Genomic DNA, 27,089 nt, shown 5'->3' with positions numbered 1-27,089 from the left:
TTGTGGCAAGCCTTGTAATTTGAAAGTAATCCTCTCTCTCTCGAAATTTTCATAATCATTTATCCCATTTTATTGTTATTGTCTTGCTTGTCATCCTTTACTCTATAGAAACTTATTTTCTAAGGTAATTTTATAATACCTGCAGTTAGTCTTCAGTTCCTCTTTGAAGCAATAAAAGATCAATTGTTTGAGCTACAACAGCTCACTGTCTGTCTTTTATTTTAGATATACTTTTAATATACTTAGGGTCAGGTCTCAGCTCTTGATCTGAACCAGATAATTAGGTAATGAACTACTCCTTTTTTGGGGAGAAAAAATTAGTAAAAATAGTAACCAGTCTACTGCCAAGCACCTGATGGAAGACCTCGTAGGCTGCAGGGATTCATTTTCTCATTCTTTGAAAGTAATAGTGTATTAGGTTTTTAAAACTTCCTAATGTTTACCCTGACAACACACCACTGCATGGGAATGCTGGTCTGACTTACAACACTTCCACTGTTACAGGAAATACTTTGCACACCAAGCATAACCCATGGAGTCTTGGTGGCAGAATGCCTGCTTGCCTGCTTCTGCCACCACAAAGCATAGGAAATCCACCAGAGGAAGGTGGAGTTATGTAGATTTTTTCTTTTTTTCTGAAGTCCTGCTTTTCTTCCTACCTTTTTTGAATGACTGCAGTAGTTTTACATGCAGTAAAGTTGTTCTCTTTGTAATTGCATTCATTGAAGTCCCCTGTATGGGATTTGTGAAACAGGTTAACACCGCTTCTAATCTTGTGTATCACATAATAGTGTATGAAAATGGCCCACTAAGATGGATCTGTTGCAGTGTGTTTATGGAATAATGTCTGAATTAGCTGGCTAAGTCCAAGGGAATTTTGTTTTGTTAACCTTGTTCAGCATAATAGATACTCTGTTGTATAAGATGTTTTTAAAGAATTCTTTAGTGTTATAAAGAACAAAAAAAGTTTTGTTTTTGCCTTACATGGTCCTTAATTTCTTATTGTGAAAGAAAGCAGCTGAATTAGTTAGATGCTGTGATTCTGAAGTCTGGATGGGTGTGTGTAGAGGGGAAATGTGAGATGCCTTCCAGAAAGAAATTACCAAATAGTTGCTGTCTGAATGCAGTTTAATGTTAGCAAAATACCACGCTTGCCCTGGATGTATTCCCTTCCTTATTTTCAGGCTTGTTTGTGCTTTCCCTATTGTTAAGGGCTCTTTTCAAAGCTTTGAATAACCAGACTTTGTGTCTACACATCTTCTTGCACTAAAAGCATTCAAATGCTATTTAAACCATACCCAATTGCTTTTGTTCCCTTCCTCACCCTTGTCCCATAGTTGCAGTCTCTCCCACAGCTTTCCCACTCTCACCTATTCTCTCTAGCCTGTTCCAGCCTTCTCTATCAGCCTCTACCCTTATAGCACAGCAAACTCTAAAAGATATTTGTGCCATAGTCTGCTCCTTGACCCCTCCTTGCTCTGTGGCCTTCCAGTCTGCGCCCCAAGATTCTAGCAAGGATTCATGGCTTTTCCTCCTTGTTGCACCTCTCCAATTCACTGTAGCTTCTCCCAGCTGCTGTGACTACTCCACTCCCCAGCATCTCCTTGCTGCAAGTTCAAGTGTTGTTCTGTGCCTCTGCCTTCTCAATCTGCAGCACGGCCCCAAGCAGAACCCCACTCTCCCTTACCATCACCGTGTAACAGTCTGGTCTCCTTGATGTGGCTGTTTAGACTGATGTGGTGAAGCTTTTGCCCTCTGCATTCAGGTGGAAGTGTTGCTGGCTCTGGCAGATCTGGCTGTTCCAGCTCAAGCACGGCAGATATGTGTCTTTGCTGAACCTTTGAGGTGTGTCTGTTGTGCAGTAGGAGCTCTTCTGTCTGCTGTTTGCTTGCTGCAGCTGCTTTACAGTATTTTTTAGGCTTAATTCAGTGTTGGGTTGGGTCATATCAAGGAGGGGAAGAAGAGCAGGCAGCCAGTGCCATGTGTACATGCTGTGTTCCTGCCCCAGCCCCTGGCTTAGTGCTGCAGGCTCAGAACACCCCTGTTACTTCCAGAGATGAGATTGTCAGGGTGGGGAGAAGAGGAAAAATCTGGGATGACATTTTTTGTTTTTTCTCTTCTCCCTCTTATCCTTCGGCCTGAAAACAGTTGATAACTCAAAGCATGACATTACTGTTATATTTAAAACAAGCAGAAAAACAAATGTGGAAAAAAAATAACAACAGAAATTGGAAAACAGAGAAACAAACTAAATAATTTGTCCAGCTCATAAAAGGAAACAAAGCCTAAGTGACAGCATGGATTAGAAGTAGGGAATTCCTGGCTTCCAAGTCTGAATTCATTCCTCTTGATGTTGCATTTTTCTCTCTTTCTGGAGGGAATACATCTGGCTTGTGATCAGGAAGAGATGTGTTTTTTCAGGAATAATTTTTTTCCACTTTCTTCATTCTGCTTCTCTACCAAGCTGAACTCTTTGGGGAAAATGTGTACAGTGCCATGGGGCTGAAAGGCTGCGGGGTACCAGACCTTCCTGGCGTGGTATCTTGGCACAGGAGGAGTACTGTCCTGGCAAAGACAAATTTATTTAGGCAAAGTAACAACTGTCCCTGTGTCATACATTTGATCAAAATATTTTGCAGCTTTCCAGAATGGCATTTACATGATTTTTGTCTAGAAGTGGAAGTGCTAAGAATAGGCAGTTGTCATAACGTTTCCAACGTGTGATTCTTATCCGAAGCCCTAACTTTACAGCTTAGGGAAATGCAGGGATATAGACCAGATGCTCTGTAGTTAACAAAACATATATAGAAATTGAGTTTCCACATTTCCACTTCATTAATACTAATACTGTTGTCTTTGTTGAAGGATTTAAGCAGTGAAATTGATATTGCTGATGAAGTGGAGTTTCAAAAATAAATAAATAAAGCCTCTAAGAACTTGAACAAGTAATATAAGGAAAAGAAGAGAAGCATCCAATAAAATGAAGTTGTTTCATTTAACTTGCTCACTTTAATTTTTGGAACATTCTTTTTTAATAACAAAATTGCTAACTAAGGCTTATGTTGGAATTTTACTGCCAGATGATGTAAAACAAATGTAACCTACCCACCAAAAGAATTGGGAACATCAGCTTGTCCTACCACCATTCTCTAAATGCAGCCATATATTTTCATGCCTGAAATTATGCAGAATCATAGATGCAGCATTTCCCTATAAAGCCAACCAGCACTTACTGAGCTATTTCTTCTCCTCGTTTCTTTCTCTTCTTTTCATTTGGTGAATGCTGCTTGCCTTGCTTATTTCCTTTCAATGAAAGAATCAGCCAGGTTTTCAGGTCAAAAATCACAGTAGGTGAAGCAGTTGTGTAGTAAGTCCTCACCTGTTTGGTACAGATGATTTACTGTCTGCATCTCAGCCATGAGAACCTCACCCTGGAAGGTTTCAGTAATTCTTGGAAATGGTGTTGTGTATTCAGCTGTTCTGCATATTATTCAAACTGTTCTATTGTGAAATTGTGTTTAACCATATACCTTTGACTTTTTTAAAGCAACAAGGAAAACTGGAAAATTCAAGACAGGTCATGATAAGTCTTTATTTTTAAGTGCACTTAGCTTGTTCTCATAAAAATTTATTTTAAGTACATGAAACATTGTAGACTGCAACTGTGCACGTGAATACCCATCTTCATCTCGTTTCTCTATGCAAAGTTGGCATTGTCAAGGTTGTAAGGCCAAAAATCTAACCTGTACTATGTAATCTGTTTACTCTTCCAAAAAACTTGGATTTTGTTTGTGTCAGTTGTGGATTTTAAAATTTTTTATTTATTTTTTAATTGTGCACTTGTTGTTATTTTAAAACAGATTCATGTGTATGTGCCTTCATTGGGCTTGTCTGTCTTCTGTTTCTTGAATCAGTCCCTGTCTGCAGGTGGTTTAAAAAAAAAAAGTCAAAGTTCTGCTTTGAGTTTTATACCATAAAGGAAAAAGGAAGAAGTGTTAATTGAGAGCTGACATGATCAGAGCTATGATTTTTAACCATGAAAGCCAGATCAATTATTTGGTTTGCCAACCTTGACAGTATCATTTGTATCTTTTTGAAATTACTCAGATGTGTTGAAGCCAGGAAAGTCTTTTGTCACTGGGGGAGAGGTATGTAGGAACTGGCTGAATTATTTGGTTAGCCTTCCTTCAGAAACAGAGAGGTTAGTTCCCACTTGGAACTAAACTGCAGAAGGCCAGAATCTGTGATCTCGGAGCAGTTCTCATTTTCTAAGCATAGATCCAAATTAATGTTCTTTGACTTAAAATTACTAATATTATGCAGTATTGTCAATAACTGGTATATCATCAGTGTTGTGAAGTTGTCCCCTGTAAACCAAGACTAGCTCACAAAGCAGTTGCTTCAGAGGAGCAAAGATTCAAGCAAACAAAGAAGCAAAGATGCAGAGGCCTACAGTGTGCAGGCTTCCTCAAGTCAGTGAGGCACAGATGTGGGTTTCTCAGAGCATTTGTGTAGAAGTGCTGGCAGGATGCAGCTTGAGCTGGGGACAGAAGGGGAACCTGGCTCTTATTGACTGAGATATGGTTATCAACTTCTTGAAATGGGTCATGATTGTGAAGTAATGTGTGCTTCAAACTGGGCCTTTCTGGAGTTTTCTCAGTAATAATTGATAGCTTCCTGAAGGTTCACTGAGTGCAGGTTTGTAGCTGGGTTTACTTTCTGTTTTCCTGATTGCTCAGAAGAGCAGTAGGGTGACTTGGGCTCCCAGTGGCTGGAAGAGTGGCCTGAGAAAAGCAGTAGATGGAATGCTGCAGAAGGATGCTGAACTTTTCTGTCCTGGCATCCGAAATGTGCTAGCACTGCTAACAAATGCATCCTCTGCAGGCATTGCCATGGTTTTCCATTAGGCTGAATGTGGGCGTGAATCAAAGCATGTTCATCGCCCTGAGGAGATGGAGTCTCCGAGGCCAGGCCAGTCTGTCAGGGATGCTGTTTTAGACAGTTTTCAGTAGACTTTGGATTCTTATGAGTACCTTTGTTCAGAATCAGGATTTTAGATTAATTTGTGTTCAGGTAAATTCCTTTGTGAGACGCACTTCCATTACGGTGTTACGTGCACATCTAAAGATGAGTTGTTCTTGCTGGTAAAGCGTGTGCTCAGTTTTTAATGTAATGGCTGATAATTTTTTTTTTCCCCTGAGGTCATTTCTGGTGCATCTTCAAAGTATTCAGTAAATGTCATTCACAGTACTGTTGTTCACATTTTTCAGGTATATTGGGAAATCGGATTCAATAACAATCAGTGTGTGGAATCACAAGAAAATACATAAAAAGCAGGGAGCTGGTTTTCTGGGCTGTGTGAGACTTCTTTCAAATGCAATTAACCGCCTTAAAGACACTGGTTGTAAGTAAGCTAAATGCTAATGTTTCTTCTCTTTCAAATGTCTTATGTGCAGAAATGTTAAAGAGTGACACTTAATTGAGTTTGTGTTGGTTTTTATGAAGCTTGTATGCTCCAAACAGTTTGGTAGTTTGTGCTTTGTTGCCGAGGATGGGTAGGTTAGAGAGCATAACTTACCGTTGGCTTTCCAGTTCTTTTGCCCAGTTCATGAAAGTGGTGGGAGATGCAGTGCAGCAGTCTGGTTGTGCACTGTCAAGACTGAACTTACTGTGTTGGGATTTTGAAGAAAGACAGATTCTCATTACCTCCAAATTTCCTTTTTATTACCTTCAGAAATGCACAGGGTAAATGAAAGATAATCCTCTCTTGAAGTAAAAGCTGTAGTTAAAAATGTCTGGCTCTTCAAAATTAGTAAATTCAGTCGTCATAAAATGTTGTTTTATAACACAGCTTTGTGTTTACTTCTGAAAAAGTTAATCGGTGTGCAAGATCCTGTTTCATTATTATCTTAATTGGTGCTGTTTACACTGATCAGTCATAATGCATTCTAATTTGTGAACAAAATTTGGCACGTTGTTTGTGATGGAAAGTTAGTGGTTGCCAATAAAAGTCATTTTCTTTAAAAAAGGTGACTTGCTGGCAGAGGAGCATTCTGAATTTACTTCAAACAGGTTCCCTGCTGATAAAGTTAGAACTGAAGTTTTTGTTTTCAAATCTCTCTCATTAAATCAGCATTTCAGAACACTACATTTTGTTCTGTTTTATGAAGTTCCACTGATACAGTTGCAACAAATGAGTTGATTCCGCAGGCTGGCTGCGTGCTGTGAGATGGCACACCATGAGCTCCTTATGACAGCTGCTGGTCAAGGGACTAAAATGTGAAGTAAGCTCCTGTTAACAGAGCTTTGTGAAGTAGGGCAGATATTTCAGAAACTTGTTTTCTATTTTGGAATTACGGAAAATTGGGTCTCAAGATTTTTAATTTTGCCTCCCTTCTTGAATTTTGCTTCTTGAAGTCCTGACTGTCTTGTGCTCAGGTCATTTTTGTTCTGATGATACTTCGGAATGCTTTTCAAAGACATCAAAATATTGCATGACGTGTGTCCTTGTTTTCTAGATCAGAGATTGGATCTGTGCAAGCTTGGGCCAAATGACAATGACACTGTTAGAGGACAGATAGTAGGTAAGTGAGGCTTTCAATCTTTTAGTTCTCTTGTAGCTGAACAGTAGCTGTAGAAATACCCTCCTGATCAGGTTTCTGTATTTATTTATTTTTTAAATTCAGCATCTTGTGCCAGAGACTAAAGATAAAAGTGTGTATGCAGAGAATTACCAAATGTAAAAATAAAATACATACTGTAATAAGTGTTGGGAGAGTTAAGATGCTACAGAGATCATATGAAAACTATTTAGGAAGTGTTGAATTTCTCAGTAAACAAAAGTAGCAGTTTAATCCTTGAGCTACAGACTTCTTGTCCGTTGAGGGCGCCAGCGAAGTCGTGCTTCCTGTATGTTTTGGGCAAGGTTAGAACATCTTGCTGAGGCAAGAGTGGGTTTGTATTTGGGGCTATTTGGTCAATTCATTTCGGGGTATTAACAGGCCTGTCACCAGTCTTGGTAACTGTGCTTCATCATTCCATTGCTTGTCAGCCATAAATAACTTAAGAATGAAAAAATAATTTCTTAAACCTGACAAATTGGGAAAAATAAAGCATCCAGAAATGACTTCATAAACCTTTTGGTGCGTTGTGAGTCGTTTCAAACAACTGTTTTGAATAGGTAATTTCAGAGGTCAAAAATAGGTGGATAAGGAGAAAAAGTCTTTCTGGCAAAGTGTTAATGAGAGTTTTTGGAGGTAGGAGTGAAAAAAATGAGTTTACATGTTCACTTCTGTGTTCAGTTCCTGCTTCAAGTAATGTCAGCCAGAGAAAACAATCAGCTTTCCTCTAGGTCCTGCTGAATAATACCTATGGCTTTATCTCATCATATTGCTTTAATCTGTCTAGCATCTGATCTGAGAGTGTTTGCATGGTATTCAGATAAGAGTAAGGTGGCACAGAAGGGTCAAACGGTGGTAGAAGTGTGGAACTTAGGTGCACTGCTGACACTTCAGACCATTCCTGAGCATTACATTTTCCATGTGAGCTTGCACAAAAGAATGGAAGATAAACCAGACATTTTTCTAGGCAGTTCAGCTTGCTTTTTAGTTTTTGCTCCAGTATGCTGGTCCCCTGATCACCCAGGCTGTGTGCGTCTGTGTGGCTTTTTTGTTTTGTTCTGTTTTTCTGAGGTGCTTTTTCAGAAGAATCTGAGCACAGCCGAGGAGAGCTTGTTCAGGGCCTGCTCCAAGCAGCAGAGGTGTCCCCTGCCTGCAGCCATCCTTCAGGCATGATGATACTAGCAGGGTCTGTGCCCTCACACCGTCACATGCTCTCATGCTGCCCTCCAGAGTACACAGCATGCATCCTTGTTGTCATGAGAACAGCAGTGTTAATGTGGGTGCTTTAAACGGGAAACAAAATACAAAGCAGAAAGATCTCAAGGCTGCTGGGATGCCACAAAGGAAACCTGACTCAAATGCCACGTGTGGGCATGGCACATATGCTTCAGAGACGTGGCACAGATAAGCAGCTGTCAGCCAGGAGGCCGGAAACCAGGCTGACCAGTCGGCTTAAGCTGATGTGGTTGTGAGAAGTGGTACAGCCCAAGAAGCATTTATTCGTATGGCATGCTGCTGGGACTGTCCTTAATTAGTAGGAGCTGCTGGGTGATGCATTAAACCCACAGAAAAACCACAGCTTGTTTGGTTACTGCAGAGACCTCTGTATGTTGTGCTTTATGCTGTTATCATCAGAAAGGTTTCCTCAGTCGTGGCTGTGTTTTAATTTAGTGCATGCTCAGCAAAATGCGGGGACTCCTGTCTCTTTTGTTGGAAATGTCATTATTAATCTTCTCACATTTTAATCTTTCTTCTCTAATACAATTTTACTGAATAAGTGAATGAGCCTGAGTGAGTCGGTGGCTCCACTGCAGTTGTTACATGGTGGAAAAATCTTTTAAAATTAAGTAACAAAATAGAATAAGATGTAAATGTACTCCCAGCCCTTTTAATGATAAATTGTCTTCAGTGAGGAGGCTTTGACAAATGGGAAAACAATATTACAGTGTCATTGATATCTTCATGTGACAATAACCCTACAAATCAAGTACGCAGTGGATATGGCTTTAAAATTTGGGTCAGGGAGCAAGAAAAACTTTATTTTAAATATTTGGGATTGTCTTCGAAGGGGGGAAGAAGAGGGGGACACTTCTGAGTAGTGGATGCAAAGGGCACCTGAACTGTGTCTTAATCTTGCAGCTGTCTTCTGTGCCACCATTTTATTTCTGATGTGGCGGTGCAGAAAAAATGAGTCCTTACTCATTACAAAATGAAGCCGTGCACAAATTTTGGTCCTCACATAGGCAAAGAGGAGGTAATTGCCTTTGTTTAGTTTCATTTTTGTCTGTGTGTATTGCTTGCCAAACCTTGCCTACATGCAACAACGTGAACTTGTGATGTGTGGGTTTGTTGCAGAATAAATACATAATTTAAGATTTCATATTGTTTGAAATTAAATGTAAGGTACATTTTGCTGTAAGAAGTTACTGTGTAGTGTTAGTGAATGTGGAAGACAAGGAGTTAATACTGATCAGGAGTAAGGCAAGCAGGTGCTGCAGGGTTCCTGGGTTGGTCTGGTGAAGGCCCAAAATCTTAAACTTCAAAGCATGCTGTCATTGACAGTTCAGCATCTCTGGCAAAAGTTACAGGTGGTGTTCCATCTTCGCTTAACTTTGTGATCTGGGTGAGTGTTTGGTTGTGTATACATTAAGGTCTGGAAGTGTATTCCACTTTGCATGCAGACAGAGCCTGAACAGCTGTGCAAAGGCACGGTAGTGCCACCTCAAGAAATGTGTTACAGCATGGGTTTAGTTTTTAAGTAGTCATTTTATTGTTAAAAGCAAAGCAAAACATCTTAAAAAGTAACCCACAGCACTGCATGTCATAAGGTGTTGGATTAAACATTTGCTAATTATGATACCGGGAACAAAGATTGCCCCTAGAAATCTGTTTTCATAACTGTACTACGCACAACAGCTTCGGACGTAAATGTTCATCACAACGAAACAAATCCAGTAGTGATACAGTTCGGTTCTGCTGAGAGCAGGAGGGACTTTGCAGGGTGCTGAGCATTGCTTTGTGTGAGTGTTGGTTTGACTTCCTACCACTGACAGTAACTAACTCATGAAACACACAGCATTTCCAGTGGTGTTCAGTTCTGCTTGGTTTTGTACGTGTGTGTAGATGTCACGTGCACATAGAATGTGTGGTAAGGAGTCAAAAAGCTGTTAGCAGTAGGTTTGGCCCTCGCAGTACATTAGTACAGCCCACTTGCTGCCAGAGCCATTCTGTCCATTAGGACAGCATGGTATGATAGTCCCCTTCCTACAGAGGAAAGCTTATGACAGCTTCAGAATGAACTTCTTTTCCTGCCTTAACTTGCATTCATATTCTTTAAACTGTATCTATTTAAACGATGTGTAGAGTATTAACATGTGTGAAAAGCTGAGGAAAATAAAAAATACACAGATCGTGGTTCAGCTTAGTCCTCTGAATTGTGCTGTTTCTCTTTTTAAGTGTACCTGTAATTCACCTGCAGATGTCATATCTTTAATGATTCCTTTATTATCTCAATAGTAAGTCTTCAGTCCAGAGACCGAATAGGCACGGGAGGACAAGTCGTGGACTGCAGTCGTTTGTTTGACAATGATTTACCAGATGGGTAAGCTGACTCTACTATCAACACAAATACAGTTCACACAAAGGGCTTCTGCAGTAATGGGAAGTCAAAGTATAAATGGGCTAATTTATTTTTGTTCTCACACTCAAAAGTTCTACAGGTTCAAATTTAGGAGCAGCAAATTAGCCAACAAGGTTACACAGAATAGTTAATAGTTTGACCCCTCTCTTTTTTTTGGAAAACAGGAGGAGGTGGCATAGGTGCATAAATGCATTTTTAAAATATGCTTAGAAAATATACCTTCTAAATTATAGAATTGATAAACTAATATTATGTTAAATCATGGTCAACAAATTGACTTCATCCAGTTTGTGGCAATGCAGTAGCACACAGACCTGGCTGTCTTCTACAGAGCTGTGTAGCTGTATATACTGTGGTAGAAAATTGTGCTTTTTCTTCTTTCACGTAAATCATGGTGAAGAAAACATGATTGGAAAAGATAATGGAGCCTGAGTTCGTGCTGTCCTTACCTCCCAAACACTGGGCTTGGGATTTTGATCTTCCCTGGCAGAGTTAATGACATCATTAACACCTGAAACAGTTTTGCAAATACAAAAATATGCTCTGTTTTAGGTCTGGTGTTGTCATCAACTTTTTCAGAGCAAGCACAGAAGCTCTGAGTGTGATTCTTGGCAGATAAAGACAGAACAAAATCATCAGGTGATGAGCCTTAAAATGTGAATCGTCATCTAGGTTCTAAGCAGCAATGCTTTGTTAATTTAGAATCTGAGGAAGTTGAGATTGTTTTTGAAAATGCTTTTAAACTATCACTTAAAAATGCTCATTGTATAAATATCACATATTTGTGTGACTGCAGAGTTAGCTGTACAGCCCCGTGTATTTTGGAGTGCAAAAATATTAATAATGGAAGAGCCTTGTTAATTGAAGGTGACTTTTTAAATGAAACTAAGCATTGCATGAAGGTGCTGTGAGAGGACTTTTATTGACCACTGATCCTGTTTAAGTTTAGTAAATAAGTTTTTTTTCAGTGACTATTTGAATGTAATTAAAATTCAAATATTTATTGAACAAGAAGGTGTGATCTTGTTAATAATACCCTGGTTCTAAGGGAAAAGCATGTAAAAGTAATTAGAGTTGAACTTTCCTTTGTTTCCTGTTACCTTGTTCAGCTAACACGATTCATTATAGTAAGTCTTCCTGAGTTGGCATTTATGATGGAAACGTTTTGTGCCCTGGTTTCCTGGTTAAATACCACTCATTGCCTTATCTCTTCATGTCTGAATGGTAGGTGGGAGGAAAGGAGAACTGCTTCTGGAAGGATCCAGTATTTGAATCATATTACAAGAACAACTCAGTGGGAACGACCAACACGGTAAGAAATTGTTTAGGAGACCGTGCATATGGTGATGTTTGTCTGCTGACCTGGAACACTGACCACAAGGAAGTCTGTCTACCAGGAGGTATTCTGCATTCCAGTGTCCCTCTGCAAACACGTAGCCCATTTCCACCATCCTTGTCTAATCACTTTCTTGAAAGGGATGAGACATTATAGCTTTCTGAGGCTTAGCCCAAGCTTTCTCACCTTCCCTTGATATGTGCTGCTCATAAAAGAATAATAATTTTACTCTCAGCACTCTCTTTTTTTAGGATGGGAACTGCTCGTTGTGAGTGTTTGATGTGACCTTGATCCTGTAATGTCATAAACTGAAGTGTTAGGTCAGACCGTGGGGTAGGTGAAGAGGTTTACTAATTACTCTGGGATGAACTCAGCAAGCACAGGAAGCTGTCTGCCCATCATCAAGGCGCCCTGGTCCAGGGCTCGACTGCTCTGTTCTGCAGCCCACAAAGTTTTGTAAGAGCCTTCAGATGAAGCTTTTAGTAACACTGACAGACAAAAGCATATAAAGGACAGTGGGGAGGCCATCTTGCCTGGAAGTGCCATGACTCCTCTCAGATTTCAGCAAGCATTCTAGTTGCTTGCCATGCATAAACGTCTCTACACCAGCTTTTAATTCATATTACCTGAAGTAATGGTGACAAAAATGTTGATTAATTCTGGTACGGAAAGCAGGTAATTTTCATGTATTTCTCAACAGGCCAGCATCAGAATACTCCAGTCCAGGCAGACCACTGAGCTGCTTTGTGGATGAGAACACTCCAATTACGGGAACAAATGGTGCCACGTGTGGGCAGTCATCAGATCCCCGGCTGGCAGAGAGGAGGGTCAGGTCGCAGAGGCACAGGAATTACATGAGCAGGACACATTTGCACACACCTCCTGATTTACCTGAAGGCTATGGTATATAAATTAGTTAATTTTAGATATTTCAGGTAACTGGGAAAATGGGCTTTGTCTTCTGTATGTTAGATCACTTTGATTCCTTACTTTGGGCTAATCAGTCTGTGTTAGTTTTTGTGTTACGTATTTTGTTCTCACATTTATTAATTTGTCTTGATTTCACAGAGCAAAGGACGACTCAGCAAGGTCAGGTCTATTTTCTGCATACTCAAACTGGTGTTAGTACGTGGCATGATCCAAGAGTACCCAGGTAAGAAAATGCTGAAAGTGTCCTTAGGTTGTCACATCAGAACAGTTCCCAATCTGTCTTTGGAGCCCTCTGTGCAGTAGTTTTTTTTTGCCTGTTGGCCCCTAAAAGAAATTATTTAAACAGTGGTGTTTTAAAACAATATGAAACACCTGGAATCAGTTAATTGTATGAATTTCAACCAAGTCCAGATTTTAGTATTATGCAAAGTAATTAAACAAAGAGTAGAATCTGAGTGCTTCCAAAAATGTAGGTTTATCTAGGTCCTTTAGTTAAAACTGGGTTGTTTTGTATTTGAATTCCATGTTTGAAGTGAACAACAGCTGTATTTGTGTATTCTTTCACACTGATAATGAGAAACTTGCAAATTGGGAATTTTGAGGAGAGAAGATGCAGAGTCTAAAAAAGTCTAACCTGTGATTAAATACTCAAAGTGCTGTTCCTCATGCAGATATATTACACTTGATAGAAAATAAATCTGAAGAGTTCTTTTACTTCAGTATCTTTATTTATGTGTGCACATGTACACACCGACATTGTATGTGATTGTACCCATGGTTATTTCTGATGTGTTTGAGGGGAAGGAAGGATAACAGAGAAAATACTGTTAGTTTCTGATTGTTCTTTACAAATACCAGCCATACATTTTAAGAGGCAATAATTTTCAGCAGCTTTTTTTTTTTAAACATGTGCTGTTTGAAGTTGGCAGCCACTGTTGGCCTTGATGAAAATTGTAGCAGCTCTGTCAGTTGCTGCTGGTGCTCGTTCTCGTGGAAATGGATTTTGGATTTCCTGGGAAGGATTAAAGTGCCTCATAGCTATAACTTCGTTGCGTTTTCAAATGATTCTTCTAATTGTTTTTAGTACTACTTTTGTGTTACAGAATTATTCTTCACTATGATGCATTATCTTCAGACTTGAGAGTGCAGCAGAGTTGACAGTTGTGTATTAGGAAGGTTTTGCTCACATTATTTGCGTAGTATATAAAACTAGAAACTAGATTTTCCTTTCTCTAAAAGGTAAATTAAGACATGAAGAAAGTTAAGTTTCCTAAAATTTGTGGTGTAATGATTACGTACAAAATCCAAAATGCTGCTCTTAGGTGTGGCAACAGAAACTGTGCATCTCTGAGAACAAAATTTGGCTGTTTGCATGTACCAACCACAGGGACAAGGGATGCAGCTGATGTCATTTCTAAGAAATACTGTATTTTTATGTTAATGTACCACGGTTGCTAAAAAAAAAAAAAAACAAAAAAAGCCTTGTGGTTCCCAGGGCCGTGTTCAGTGCTGTGTGCATGAGCAGTATCAGCAGAAGCTCAGGCCCAGGGCCTCCTGTTTCCTTTTGTAGCTTCTCAGCCTTCTCAGCTCACTGAATCCCTACAGCCTGCATCTTTTCAGCCCTTCTGCCCCTGAGCTTTTCCCTCCTATCAGCCTGTAGGATACTGGGGGATCTGAGGACTTGTGCCTTCAAAAAAGTTCTTGGCAGTAGGTGGTAGCTGAAGTGTGAATTATATGCATAAAAGTGTGCGTTGTTGATTTTTTAAAAAGCTAATAGTTTGTCTTCAGTGAACCTCTGAAACAACTGCAGTCATGCTGTTTTCAGCAGAATTTCCTTAAGCCCAGTGTGGGTTTCTCTGTGTTGCTCATTGTGCTCACATTTTTTTAAGATGTTTGGAAGATTTTGTTAGAAAACCGTTTTCTTCCCACTAGCATTGAGGGCCTGGGGGCAAAAATCACCTGTGGCATGCACGTATCCCATGTGTAATTCCTCATGGAATGTGTAACTCTTCCCAAATACAGTTCTGTTTTGTAGGAGCTTTTGATGTGTGATTCAGAGCTCCTTATGTGACTAATGATGTTTTAAAAACGTTTTCTGTCAGAATTGGTGTAGAATTGCAATTCCATTTTAGCAAATGTGGCAGTGGCCTGTATTTTTGTTTTAAGCCTGTATGAATTTAACGTCTGAAGTTGGTCTGTACAAAAGAAGGCTATTTGATAAGATTTTTTTTCCTTACAGCAAGTGTTCTGGGGTGTGTGTTTTTTCTTTGGTGGGCTGCACCTTGGGAGTAGAGATTCCAGCTGAACAGATCAGGTTTCTGAAACAATACATTTTCTCAGACTTCATGGAATTGTTCTGTTACATTTACACTTGTTTGGCTCAGAGGCCAAATGCTGAGGTATTTTTCATTTTATATTTGTTTTCACAGGGATCTTAGCAACATCAATTGTGAAGAGCTTGGTCCACTGCCTCCTGGATGGGAGATCCGAAATACGGCAACAGGCAGAGTTTATTTTGTTGACCATAACAACAGGACAACGCAGTTTACAGACCCGCGGCTATCTGCTAACTTGCATTTAGTCTTAAAGTAAGTCTAAAGTCTCCAGCGTGTGTTGAATATAATAGAGGAAAGAAAGTGACTCTTGAGGTGTGCTGGATTTTGTATTGAGACGTATTCTGCCGTTAAGTAGAACTGGAGGTGTAATAGTGACATTCTGTAACACACTGCCAGCCTCCTCTGTTACGTAGCAAAGAGGGTTTGATTGCTCTTGTATTTAAAACTGCAAAGAAGGAAAAGAAACAAACAACACTGCAGAACAAAACAAAAAGCAAAACAAACATCCTTCTGGCACATATAGACAGGAATGTGGCTATCATGGTGCCAGGATTGGGGGCCAGGACGGAGGGAAGAAGCAAGTGCCTTCCCATGCAAAGGCTGGCCTGTGGAATTTTTTTCCAATGGTGAGAGACACTTTCTTTTCTTTTCTTTTTGCTTAGTACTACTTTCAATGATGGAGTACTTGTTTTTTAGAATATCAGATTGCATTCAGTACCCAATTCAGGTAAGCAAGGGGATAGAAGTGCCCAACTACTCAGAGAAAAAGAGAAATAATTCAGCTCCTGTTTTAAGGTAAGGTTAGTTCAGGTGTTCTCAAAGTAAAAGACCCAAATAATTTAAATTGGATTTTTTACCACGAAAACAAAAATATTTTTTCTGCCTTAGTGCAGACATTACATATTCATATCACCGTTTTAGAAAGAGGAGGAAACTGAATGAGATTCTGGATATTTTTTCTTATTCCCAACCATGTGTTTGACACTGGGGAGCTCTACTGAAAATGGAAACGAAAAAGCAAACAAACATTGCTCTTTTGCCTCTGCATGGCTATCAGTTTGTCCAAGCTCTGCAGGAATTTGACTCTTATCAACACCTTTTTGGGGAAACACCTGTAAAATATTAGGTAGCTCTTGAGTGGAGGGAATAATAAAGAGTTAGATAGAAAGTCATGTGGGGAGTAGTCTGTGGGAAGAGAATCCTTAGGAAGACAAGTTGAAGGAAGCAATAATGGGAGCAAGCAAAGATAATGAAGGCAAGAAAAGTGATGTCTATGAAGCGCACCTGTCTTGTATGTAATACACACAAATTGGACAGGCTTTGTCTGCCCAATATCCATTTGAATTGAATATTTAGACACCTCTCCCTTTTGGGCTATTAAGCATTTCTTTGTGTAAAAAGTCATTGGTATACATCTGCATATTACAGAGCTTAAGTGAAGTTCCCGTCATGCAGACATTGAATTCAGACGTAGCTATTTTACCCAAAGATAACTTCAGACCCTCTCGACTGTAACAATGTAATTCCTAAAGCACAGGAAGTTAGTTAACTGGACTTGATGTAAAACAGGGTCCTTCACAGGTAGGTTTATTTCCAGTGGTAGCAGGGATGTGTGGCTGGGTTCATGTGTTGCGAAGGACAATGTATAGCTTTTCATCTAGAAAATCTCCTTTGTCTTTTAATTTCAAAAAGCACATTACATTTATTTAAACTTAAGTACACTCTGGTAGTTCTTTCTCATTTGTACATCTGTCTTTCATTAGGAAAGGATTTCAGAAATCCAGCCAGCAGTGTCATCAGCAAAGCCTGATGCCTGATAAATCTTTTCTAGTGTTTATTCTTTTATTGCACCAAACAGGATATGTGAAAGCTTTTAAACTTGTTTTATTTAATTGTTAAGCCACCTCATTTGTTATTAAAAAAAAGAAAAGGAAAAAAAAAAAAAAAGCAATATATCTTTGGCCTGACATTTTTAATTATCTGAGAAATAAGTTTAGTATTTGGGTGGGATGGGTGGGATAGTTTTATGTTCAAAGCTGTAATAAAAAATGTGCTTTTAGTAATACTGACTTTTCTGTCAAGCTGAGTAAAGGAGTTTATTCTTCCAATGATGGCATTACAAGTTATGAAAATAAGCAAATTTGTTATCCAGTTCTGTTTTTAAAATGTTAGCCAAGAGTTCACGATAGGTTTTGATAGTTATGGTACCTGAAAAGTACTTAGCTCTATCCTCAAAGTACAGCACACAATCAAGCAGGCTCATTCAGCTGTGAAAACAAACGAAGAAATTACATTTAATTACTTCAAGCACTGCGGATTATTTAGCTAATGCTACACTGATTATTTTTAGCCTTACACAGAGAATGGCACTTTTTCTTCAAGTTCTGCTTTATTTTAGATTGGTTTAATTTGATGCATACATCTTGAACTCATGCTTATTTCAGAGATTGCATTTTCTTTAAGATTGACTAGTTCCATGTCTAGGCTGCTGTGCTTTTACACTATGAAATGTGGTACCACTGTAGCCTCACCTTAGTGTTTATTGTTACCCTTTCTGGTAGATATATACAAGGAATATTTCCATAAGATTGTTCTTCCAGAGTTTGAGAAAGCATAAGACAGAATAATTTTGCTTTAATTTGTTTATCAATTAAATACAGTTTGAGATTGGTATTTAGAACTAATAATGATACAAAAATATCATGCATGTAGCACAAATGACATAGAACTGTATTCTGGAGCCACAACAAGTATCTTTGTAAGCTGTTGTAATGAATTGATTTCTTGGGATTGACTTTTAAAATAACTGATGTTTATTGTAATAATGTGATCAGCTTAGGAATAAAGTTAAGGTTGCCTTCATTTAAGAATAGTCAATAGAACACTGAACATCCCCAAATCGTTTAAGCTTATTTCCAAAGTATCGCATCTTAGGGCATTGTGACAGAATTGGATTGCTGTGCATTATTCTCTTCTTAAAGCCCAGATGTAAAAAGATAATATTATTAATAATAAAATAGCTTTCAGCTATTGCTGAGCTGATCCAAATGTGTGTCATTGCAGGGGCTTCTAAATGGCAGGTTTGTAAGACTACTGATAGTGATGATCCCAGTAAACTGGTGTAAATTTCCCTTGAACATGGTTCATGCAAATTAACTTTAAATGAAAGGTTTGAAAATAAGAGAATAGCAGTCAGAACCACGGGGCAAACTGGGAACACTCCCACTTCTTTTTTTAATTGCCAAAAATGAACGCTGTGGTGGTGAAAGCCTGCTGGAAATGAAATTTTGTCGGTCAAGGGAGCTTTCTCAGTAGACTTTGTTTCAAAACAGGCAATAGGCTGAAATTTTAAAATATATTGAAGTTGTGTGTGGTTCTATCTCATATGTTTGGTCCTTGATGTTGAAAAAAAATTACTAACATTCCATTGGAAAAAAAAATAAAAATTGAATTGTGACCTTTCCTATTTATCCAATAAATTTAGGGTGTTACTACTTGTCCTGCACAGAGGCTTTTCAAGTTTTAGGGAAAATACAGCTTTTGTCCTCTTGTTTGGAAATGCCATACTAAAAAGCTTGGTCATACAAAAACACCTACTTGAGAAGTGACACGAGGAAGGACATCTCTGCTCAAATTGACTTTATCCAGTAAGAAGTTAGATTTACAAAATCCCTTAGAATTGCTAGTGAAAATACTTGCTTATCTGTGCCAGTTGGTTACATGTGAGCTCCCCACATTCCTGTGGTCCAGACTAGGCCAGGTACAAGGGACAAGGTCCTTGCCAAGCTGCCAGTACAAACATCTTTTTGTAAGCTTACTCTTTTTCATACAAGCCATTTAAAACAGACTATGGTATTGAGTGTAGATTAGAGGCAGAGTGTTTGGCTGATCCCTGAATTCTAAATCGAAGGAAGGCAAAACACACAAAGGAAATATGGAAACGGTACCTGAGAAATTCAGTGTCAGCAGCTTAGTAGTAAAACTGCATGGTTAATACCTTATTATATCGTGCTGTAACCTTTTACATACTTTGTAGAGTAGCACTAATAGAAATAACAAACTCTAAAAACAACTGATAGTTGCCAAGAAAGACAGAAGCATATGTCTTTAGTCAGGGTAAAAGCTCTCTGAATTTACTTTTTTTCTAGGCCTGAATGTTGTTCGTGTAATCACAGTAATCACAGTAAATCGAAAGTGTGTTAGTTACTAAGATTGAGCCTTTAAGAAACGCATAAAGAAAACAGGAGACGTGTGACTGGAATGTCTGCAAACAGCTGTGTTTGTTTCTAGCCGCCAGAATCAACTTAAAGATCAGCAGCACCAGCAGCAGCAGCAGGTAGTGTCCCTGTGTCAGCTGCCAGATGAGGCAGAGTGTCTGACTGTGCCAAGGTACAAACGAGACCTGGTGCAGAAACTCAAGATCCTGAGGCAAGAGCTGTCACAGCAGCAACCTCAAGCTGGCCATTGTCGTATTGAGGTCTCCAGGGAAGAGATTTTTGAGGTAACTTGAGAACTTGACCCATTTGTTAATATTGAGGGAAGGGGAGGAGGGTTGTCCGTAACGGTCTGAAGAATTCTTTCAGTTAGACAAAATGTTGAAGTCTGCAGTTAAAGCTGAGATTTTGCTGGTGGTGAATGGGGAGAGGAAGCATTTTAGAGAGATATTCAGAACAATCGTGCATGTAAAATAGGTGTGTTTACCACATGGGGAAGAAGAACAAGGAGAAAAGTTTTCCTGTGGTTAGAGATGTGCAGACTGTCTCAGGGACTGAGGAAAGCATCCAAGCACCTCATCTATTTGAAGATGCTGTTTCACTTCTTCCCAAAATGTGGGAAAGCCTCTCCTAACAGAGAGAATGGTGCACATTGAAAACCAAACGATCAGAAAATGACCCTTGATGTATTTGTAACTTCAGTAAAGAGTATGAAAGAATAGCATTCATCTTTGGGTCACGATTACTTATCAGCCAGAACCGAGAGAGGTGCAGTATTTTTCCAAACCAGATCTGTTATATGAATTCTGTAGGCATCTAAGTGACCAAAAGTGCCCTTGTTGGGATATCTTTGAGATTGTTCAGCAGAATAATTCTGATGAATTGATGAAATGCAGTTATAATTCATTGGCTTTTCTAGAGAACATTTTGTCTCAAGAACTTTATCACCCATCCCACCCATCCCTGTTGTGTTTTTGCTCCACCCGCAAACATGATAGCCCCACTGTGTTGTCACTGTTTATTCAGCCAAGAAATATTTGTGTTGGTATTCCCTTTGGAGACAGTCAAATCACTTCATAATAAACTGAAAAAGAAGGGGGAGAAAGGCTGCTGTAAAGCAGTGGAAATTATTATGTTCTTCTTCTGAAGTGTCCCAGGCATGCCTACCTCTTCTCTTCCCCAAAGCCAAAGATTGGGGGCATCATTACTGGACATAAATAAAACCTTTGATTTAATTCTTTTTTAAAACCAGTATTTGGTCTGCCTCGCTTTAGCATTCTTTTCATGTTGTCTTGGTGAAGTCTTACTGATAGAGGAATAATTCCATAGATATACTGGGGTGGCATTGGTGCTTAAGTTGCTTAAGCATCTTAAGATGCTTCATGGAGGTTTGCACATCTTCTAGTCAGTAGAAGTTCCACTGCTGGCTTTCCACACTGCAAAAATGAGAGCAAAAACATAAGTTTACTGACATAGGGATGTTTTTGTGTGTGAGGTGTTATGTGAAAATAAGAAAAAGAAATATTATGATCACTCTGCACCCCTGAAGCTTAGAGGCAATTGTTCTTGCTTATCTTCTACTTGACAAGCATTATCGCATTTATAGAAAACTATGCAATAGCTTGTGATTGGAGAGACAGCAGTTAGTGTGTAGAAGAATAATATCCCCTTTGGATTCTGAGACTCCATTTCTAATAAGCAGTGGTAGCTGCTTGTCTGTAAACAGCAGTTAATAAAAGAACCTGTTGTGTATTTACAGGAATCCTACAGGCAAGTCATGAAGATGAGGCCAAAAGATCTGTGGAAACGATTAATGATAAAGTTCCGTGGGGAGGAAGGCCTTGATTATGGAGGTGTTGCCAGGTAAGCAGTGCATCCTCCGTCCCTTTCCTCAGCCCCACCAGCTGCACTGCTTTGATTCCTACACCAGACTGACAGCAGCTCTTTTTCTTTTAAAATTATTCTTATTTCTGTGCATTGCAGTGTTGTTGTATGTCAGAAGAGTGCATATTTTTCAGATAGTCTTTTCAAAGAAAAGAGAATTTCTTGTAAATAAATCAAAATGCACATTACAGATTGCATCAAAGACACCTTTGGTGTTGAATGGTGAAGTTGGGTATTTGGGAATGTATGTACACCAGTAAACACTCAACTTGGTGCCAGAATCATAATCAGTAACCCTTAGAAAGTGGTAACTTGAAGGAAAATCTTGGCAGGCTGGGAAATATGGCAAGCCGAGAGGTGCTGTGCAGTTACTGAACCAGTTAAAATAATTCTGATTTCTGCATGTGCATAGCTAACTGTCCTTTGAAAAGATTGAAAAGTATTAATTAATTAGTTAATGAATAGTTTTTAAATAATTAATTAATTAATCTAGGGTTATGCAGTAAATTCTTTTTTTTTTTGTTCTTCAGGGAGTGGCTCTACCTGTTGTCACATGAAATGTTGAATCCTTATTATGGTCTCTTCCAATATTCCCGAGATGATATCTACACACTGCAAATCAACCCAGATTCTGCAGTTAACCCGGTATGACTGATACTATGAGTTCAGTAAAATGATGCTTTTGTGACCCACAAATTAGGGACACGTGGAGAATAATGCTCTAGATTCAATAATCTAGTTCTCACATTAGTATTGCTAGAGACTGAATTTATGAAATGATATCATTTCTTTTCAGTGTGGATCAAAGAAACATCTCAAATGTTCTTAATACTATTAAAAATGTTAGTTTGTGTTTCCTATGGGAGAAATGGAGTTTAATTCTTAACAGTAAGACTTCTGGACTTGAAGCAGCATACTCGATGTGCTGTCTATAAAAAACAAACTAAAAAAAGAAATCAAACAGCTCTGGCTGTTTGTTGGGTGGTGGTGGTTTTGTTGTTGCTGTTGTTTTTAAGTCATATTGAAATTTAATTAAATGTTCAGCAAATACAATCCAGGAGTTGTATTTAGGTGGATCACTGAGTCTTTTCTTTCAATTCCAGGAACACTTATCATATTTCCATTTTGTTGGACGGATAATGGGGATGGCTGTGTTTCATGGACACTATATTGATGGTGGCTTCACATTGCCTTTCTATAAGCAGTTGCTAGGGAAGCCAATTACGTTGGATGATATGGAATTGGTTGACCCTGATCTTCATAACAGCTTGGTTTGGATACTGTATGTACTGTGCATTATATCTTAGTGTTAGAATTGTGTCTCAGTTGATGTGATACATGTTCCTAATGCTTGTTGACAAGAGCTGAAGCTTGTTTTGATCTCCTGCTCAGGCAGATTTAAGAAACATCTTATGTGCACAATTCAGCTTCTTTAAAGGCTTAACATGCTCAAGGATTTCAAATCTGGGAGGAGGGGGGGAGCAAGAGGTTACTGAGCTGTAAAGTGCTCAGTTATTCATAACTTTGTTTACTGATTTTTGCTTGTTAATGACAGTTACCATTTTATTAAAATGTAACATTGAAAGGTCTATGATGGCTTAAAATATAATACAGCAAAAATGTATGTTCACCTCTTGCTTCCAGCAATACTTCTAAATGGTATTCAGAAACTAAATTTTGACATCTGTCAAAAGAATTACAGATGTGATGTGTTTGCAGAATGTTTCATTGAGTCACTTGCTTATTTCTTTCCACCAGTGAGAATGACATTACAGGAGTCTTAGACCACACGTTTTGTGTAGAACACAATGCATACGGGGAAATTATTCAACATGAGCTAAAACCCAATGGCAAAAGCATCCCAGTGACAGAAGAAAACAAAAAGGAATATGTCAGGTACAGCAATATATTTTTCAGTGTTTCTGGTATTTCCCATGGGAGGAACGTTTATGCACTTTAAGTAATTAAGTGTTGTGGGTTTTGTGGCTTTTTTTTCTTCTTTCTAGGTGGTAATGCAATAGCTCTGTTATGTTTTTCTGTCACTAAGACCATTTCTGGGGGGCTGGATAAATTGCAGGTTTATTGTGTTTGAATACACCTTTCGTAAATCCAATTTGAACGTGCTTGCAGGCTTTATGTAAACTGGCGATTTTTACGAGGAATTGAAGCTCAGTTTCTGGCTCTACAGAAGGGATTTAATGAAGTAATCCCACAACATCTGCTGAAGACATTTGATGAGAAAGAGTTAGAGGTCAGTACACTGATGTTATGTTACGTTATCAAGTGTGATAATAAAAGCCTCAGGCGGTCTTCTGAGACTAAGGAACATGTGAGGTTGCATCCCCAGTGCTCCAGGGGTCTTGCAGGTGCACTGTTACAAAAATACAGTTAGTATAAGAGGTGACCAGGTCATGCAGTCTCTGACATGGATGGCAGGCATCTTCAAGAGAACCAGGAGAGTGATTCTCAACGCAGCATTTCGTAGCAGCTGTGGAAGTTTGGAGTAACAGTTTTTCAGAATCAATTATTCATTATTTGGGTAGTTCCAAAACGATTTTTTAAATTAACAATTCATCATTAACCGTATTTTAAATTTACAGCTCATCATTTGTGGACTTGGAAAAATTGATGTTAATGACTGGAAGGCAAATACTAGGTTAAAACACTGTACACCAGACAGCAACATTGTGAAATGGTTCTGGAAAGCTGTGGAGTTTTTTGATGAAGAGAGGAGAGCACGACTTCTCCAGTTTGTGACTGGCTCATCCAGAGTGCCTCTGCAGGGCTTCAAGGCATTGCAAGGTAATTTTGCCCAAAGTAGCTGCAAATGCCTGTGCATGGAGGAAGCAGTGAGATGCGGCACAGAAGCATTAGCTCAAAATGAGGCTGGTTGGCTGCTACGTGACTTTCCTCAGAGGAATATTTAATGGTCTGATGAATAGCAGTCACAGAAATAGTCTGTGAGTTTGCTCATTACCTTCTGATTTAGCTGTAACCGGTTCTTTTGTTTCAGTTGCACACTTCCTTCCCTTTCTAGCAATACATTCTGATCAGTAGAAATCCTACCAGGATTCTCGCGTGATTTTCCTGGAAGGCTGTTGTTTCATTTCTCTCTCTTGCAAGCATCTGCACAGCTCTGTGACCAGCAAACACCAGCAAGGAGCGAATGTTCCTGTGGTTCTAACAGCAGAGGAGCTCGGTAATCTGGGCTGTTTTTACTGTAAAAGCAACGTAATCGCAGGCAGCCCTGGCAAAGGAAACAATTACTTAATTACTGACCTGTTTTATGAGCTTCATTCAGAGCTCTGGATCTCAGCTGCAGCAGCTCTGGCTGTAACCCACGCGGCTCTGTTAACACCATAGTTACCATGTTTTGTCCTTTCACGAGATGAGAGGAAACAGCCCAGGGAAACATGGACCACAGCCCGTTGTAATAGGTAGAAGATCTCAAGAGAGCACACATTCTGTGGTAGTAGCTGCCACGTACAAAAGCCAGTTGCTACAGAAATCTGTTTATTCATCATCTCTCCATCAGGTAGAAGACCTCACTGTCCATTTCCTCTGTTCTTGAGCTCTAAAGTATTCAGGAACATTAGAAGTTCAGGAATACTGAGGTTTTGAAGGCCCTAGTTACTTCAAGTGTTTAAATAATACCAGGGACTGTAGAGTCTAAACAAACTAACTGGTCATGGCCTGAGAATACTTGAAAGTAGTGCTGGTTACTTTTAGTGTGGCTATACTAGTAAAATAAAAAAGAAAGAAAGAAAAAGTTTCTGTGAACAAACAAATCCTGTTTCCCTACAGATTTGAAGATGGATGTTGCCAGGTTCTAGATTTGAGTTGTGGTAATACAGTAATGCAGTCTCATTTGCTAATACTCCTATTTGACAGCAGAGAGTCCCCATAGGAAAGATTGGTGCTGTGGATTATGTCCTTAAATGCCAGTCTACTCAGGCAAATATGCCAGCTGTACAGAGGGCATTTGTGACCTCTTCTGGCCTGGTGGAATCTTAGAATATTCTGACTGAATCTCAAGACTGCTGTGCTACACTCTTTAGCAGAGATTATGACTGTACTTAGAGACTGTGTGACTCTGTACAGTCAGGTAACGTCATAAAATCATTTTTTTAAAAAGTATCCATGAAAACTCTATCCAGTTTGACTGTGCGTTACAATATGAGGACAGGTAGAGCTGCAGAAGTTTCCTAGGAGGTGTGGGCAAAGTGACCTTCAGAAGTATTGCAGTTGTGTAGTGTGCAGTTAAAACAGGTATCTTACGTTTTTCCTTGTCAGTGCTTTGTTCTTGTTTAAATTGCTGGAAGAGAGATAACAGCATGGTTACTTCGTGTGGGTGGAGGGGCAGACTCTGACTGTTAGGAGCTGTGGGTTTCCTCTGGCTTTTTGCTGGCTGCTTATGGCCTCAGCTTCTGTGTGTAGCTCCTCTCCCCTCTCTTTCTTCTTTTTTCTTGTTTTTTTGCATTTTGTTACTGTCTTTTCTTGTTGCAGTTCAGCAAAGCAATTTCCAACTAGTACTAGAGATCTTTTCTGGATTTTCAGGTGCTGCAGGCCCACGACTATTTACAATACACCAGATTGATGCCAGCACTAATAATTTGCCGAAAGCTCACACCTGGTAAGACTTGTTCAGGTCTCTTGTGATATGTGGATTTGCTGCCTGTTTTTGCACTGTTTCTTTCTTTTATGACATCGCAGATGCTGTCCATTACAGAGGAGTAAAGGTGTGAAAACTACAATTAGATTTTGTTTATGTGAAATGCCATTGGCCACGTCAAATATTGTTTCAAATATCTTAAATGAACTGCAGCAGAGATTTGCTAGGGAGGCTGTAAGCTCCAAATAATTGAAGCTTTCACTTTGTCTTTGCAGCTTTAACCGAATAGACATTCCTCCTTATGAAAGCTATGACAAGCTATATGAGAAGCTGCTAACTGCCATTGAAGAAACATGTGGGTTTGCTGTGGAATGACCCTTCACAGGCTTACCTGAGACTCTATTTATACTCCTGTCAGCCGGAATGCCCTTCCCTCATCAAGACTCGAGAAATGCTTGAAATACAGGAAACTTTCCCTTTTCTACACTAGGACACTGTGAGGGAAAGGACAACTTTGCAATTTTTTTCTTTCAAGAAAATAGGTTCTGTGGTTCCTGCCATAGGATCATTCAGCTGCTATTAAAAACTAATACCTTGAACATACAGAATGCTGACTTTTCCTACATTTCAACAGTTAAGCAGTATTCTATACTTAAAGACTACTACTATTTTTGTAAAAGGTAATCTATTATATTTGCCTACCTGATTTCTATTCTCAGATACCAAGAAACAACTTCAGCAGTCGGTACAAGTCACGTTTCAGCCTCTTTTAAATGTATGATACTGACCAGCATCTATACCTGCTATTTTTGGAAAAAATATTTTGGATTATTCTAACTTTTTGCATAAAATTGGCTGAAAGGATCATTAATCTTTTTAATTAAAGCCACTTACATGTTACTGCATTTTCTTATAGTAAAACATTATATTCTGCAATGTACATTCAACTAATGTTACCACAGGGAACTTTTTTTATATTTTTCAAGCATGAATCACGAAAATGATGTTTTGGGGCCTATTTATATTGCTCGTCAGATTCCTTAAGCAAAATTTCTAGTGTGAGTGACACATACTGCCTTGGGTACAGTATTTGTGTTAGATGTGGAATAGACCTTTTTTAATGAAGAGCAGACGTTTTGATTTTTTTACGCAGCATTTTTCTAACAAGTCAAGAGTATTTTTTGTGACTTTTGACTTTAAACACTGCATTTTTCAACTTCGTGTGCATGGTGATGAGGTAACATTTGACAGCAGCAACCTGTTTGCAGTTCATTACAGAACCCATCCTACCCAGCCGACCAAAGCTTGTTTGAATGCAGCCAAATCACATAATATATTGTGGATGCTAAAGATCTATCAGGTAAAACATAATTTAATCTTTGTCTAGCTGCTCGTGACACGTGGGTTTGAGTTACAACTAAGGAAAAATGGCAGTAAAACTAAAAATGTTGTTATTAACTGAAATATGCGATGTGCTTCAAAAATGAGGTTTTAAAAGCACATAATTTATTGATTGT

General features: G+C 39.0%; 1 protein-coding gene across 1 annotated transcript in view; it reads left to right on the top strand.

Moving 5' to 3' along the window:
• SMURF2 (SMAD specific E3 ubiquitin protein ligase 2) overlaps positions 1–25,947 on the top strand; it is a gene marked incomplete at both ends in the record, with an annotated part of 52,655 nt that extends 26,708 nt beyond the window's left edge. Inside the window, 16 exons of the mRNA XM_079544440.1 lie at positions 5,271–5,404; positions 6,519–6,584; positions 10,137–10,221; positions 11,489–11,572; positions 12,297–12,499; positions 12,665–12,749; positions 14,956–15,114; positions 19,153–19,363; positions 20,836–20,939; positions 21,491–21,605; positions 22,064–22,242; positions 22,719–22,856; positions 23,091–23,211; positions 23,561–23,762; positions 25,518–25,593; positions 25,848–25,947. Of these exons, the coding sequence (XP_079400566.1) occupies positions 5,271–5,404; positions 6,519–6,584; positions 10,137–10,221; positions 11,489–11,572; positions 12,297–12,499; positions 12,665–12,749; positions 14,956–15,114; positions 19,153–19,363; positions 20,836–20,939; positions 21,491–21,605; positions 22,064–22,242; positions 22,719–22,856; positions 23,091–23,211; positions 23,561–23,762; positions 25,518–25,593; positions 25,848–25,947 (2,062 nt within the window). The remainder of the gene's footprint in view (positions 1–5,270; positions 5,405–6,518; positions 6,585–10,136; positions 10,222–11,488; positions 11,573–12,296; positions 12,500–12,664; positions 12,750–14,955; positions 15,115–19,152; positions 19,364–20,835; positions 20,940–21,490; positions 21,606–22,063; positions 22,243–22,718; positions 22,857–23,090; positions 23,212–23,560; positions 23,763–25,517; positions 25,594–25,847) is intronic.
• Between the last annotated feature and the right edge of the window lie 1,142 nt (positions 25,948–27,089).

This window comes from Tetrao urogallus (assembly GCF_951394365.1).
Source record: "Tetrao urogallus genome assembly, chromosome: 18".
NCBI lineage: Eukaryota > Metazoa > Chordata > Aves > Galliformes > Phasianidae > Tetrao > Tetrao urogallus.
This window is presented reverse-complemented; position numbering and strand designations above follow the sequence as displayed.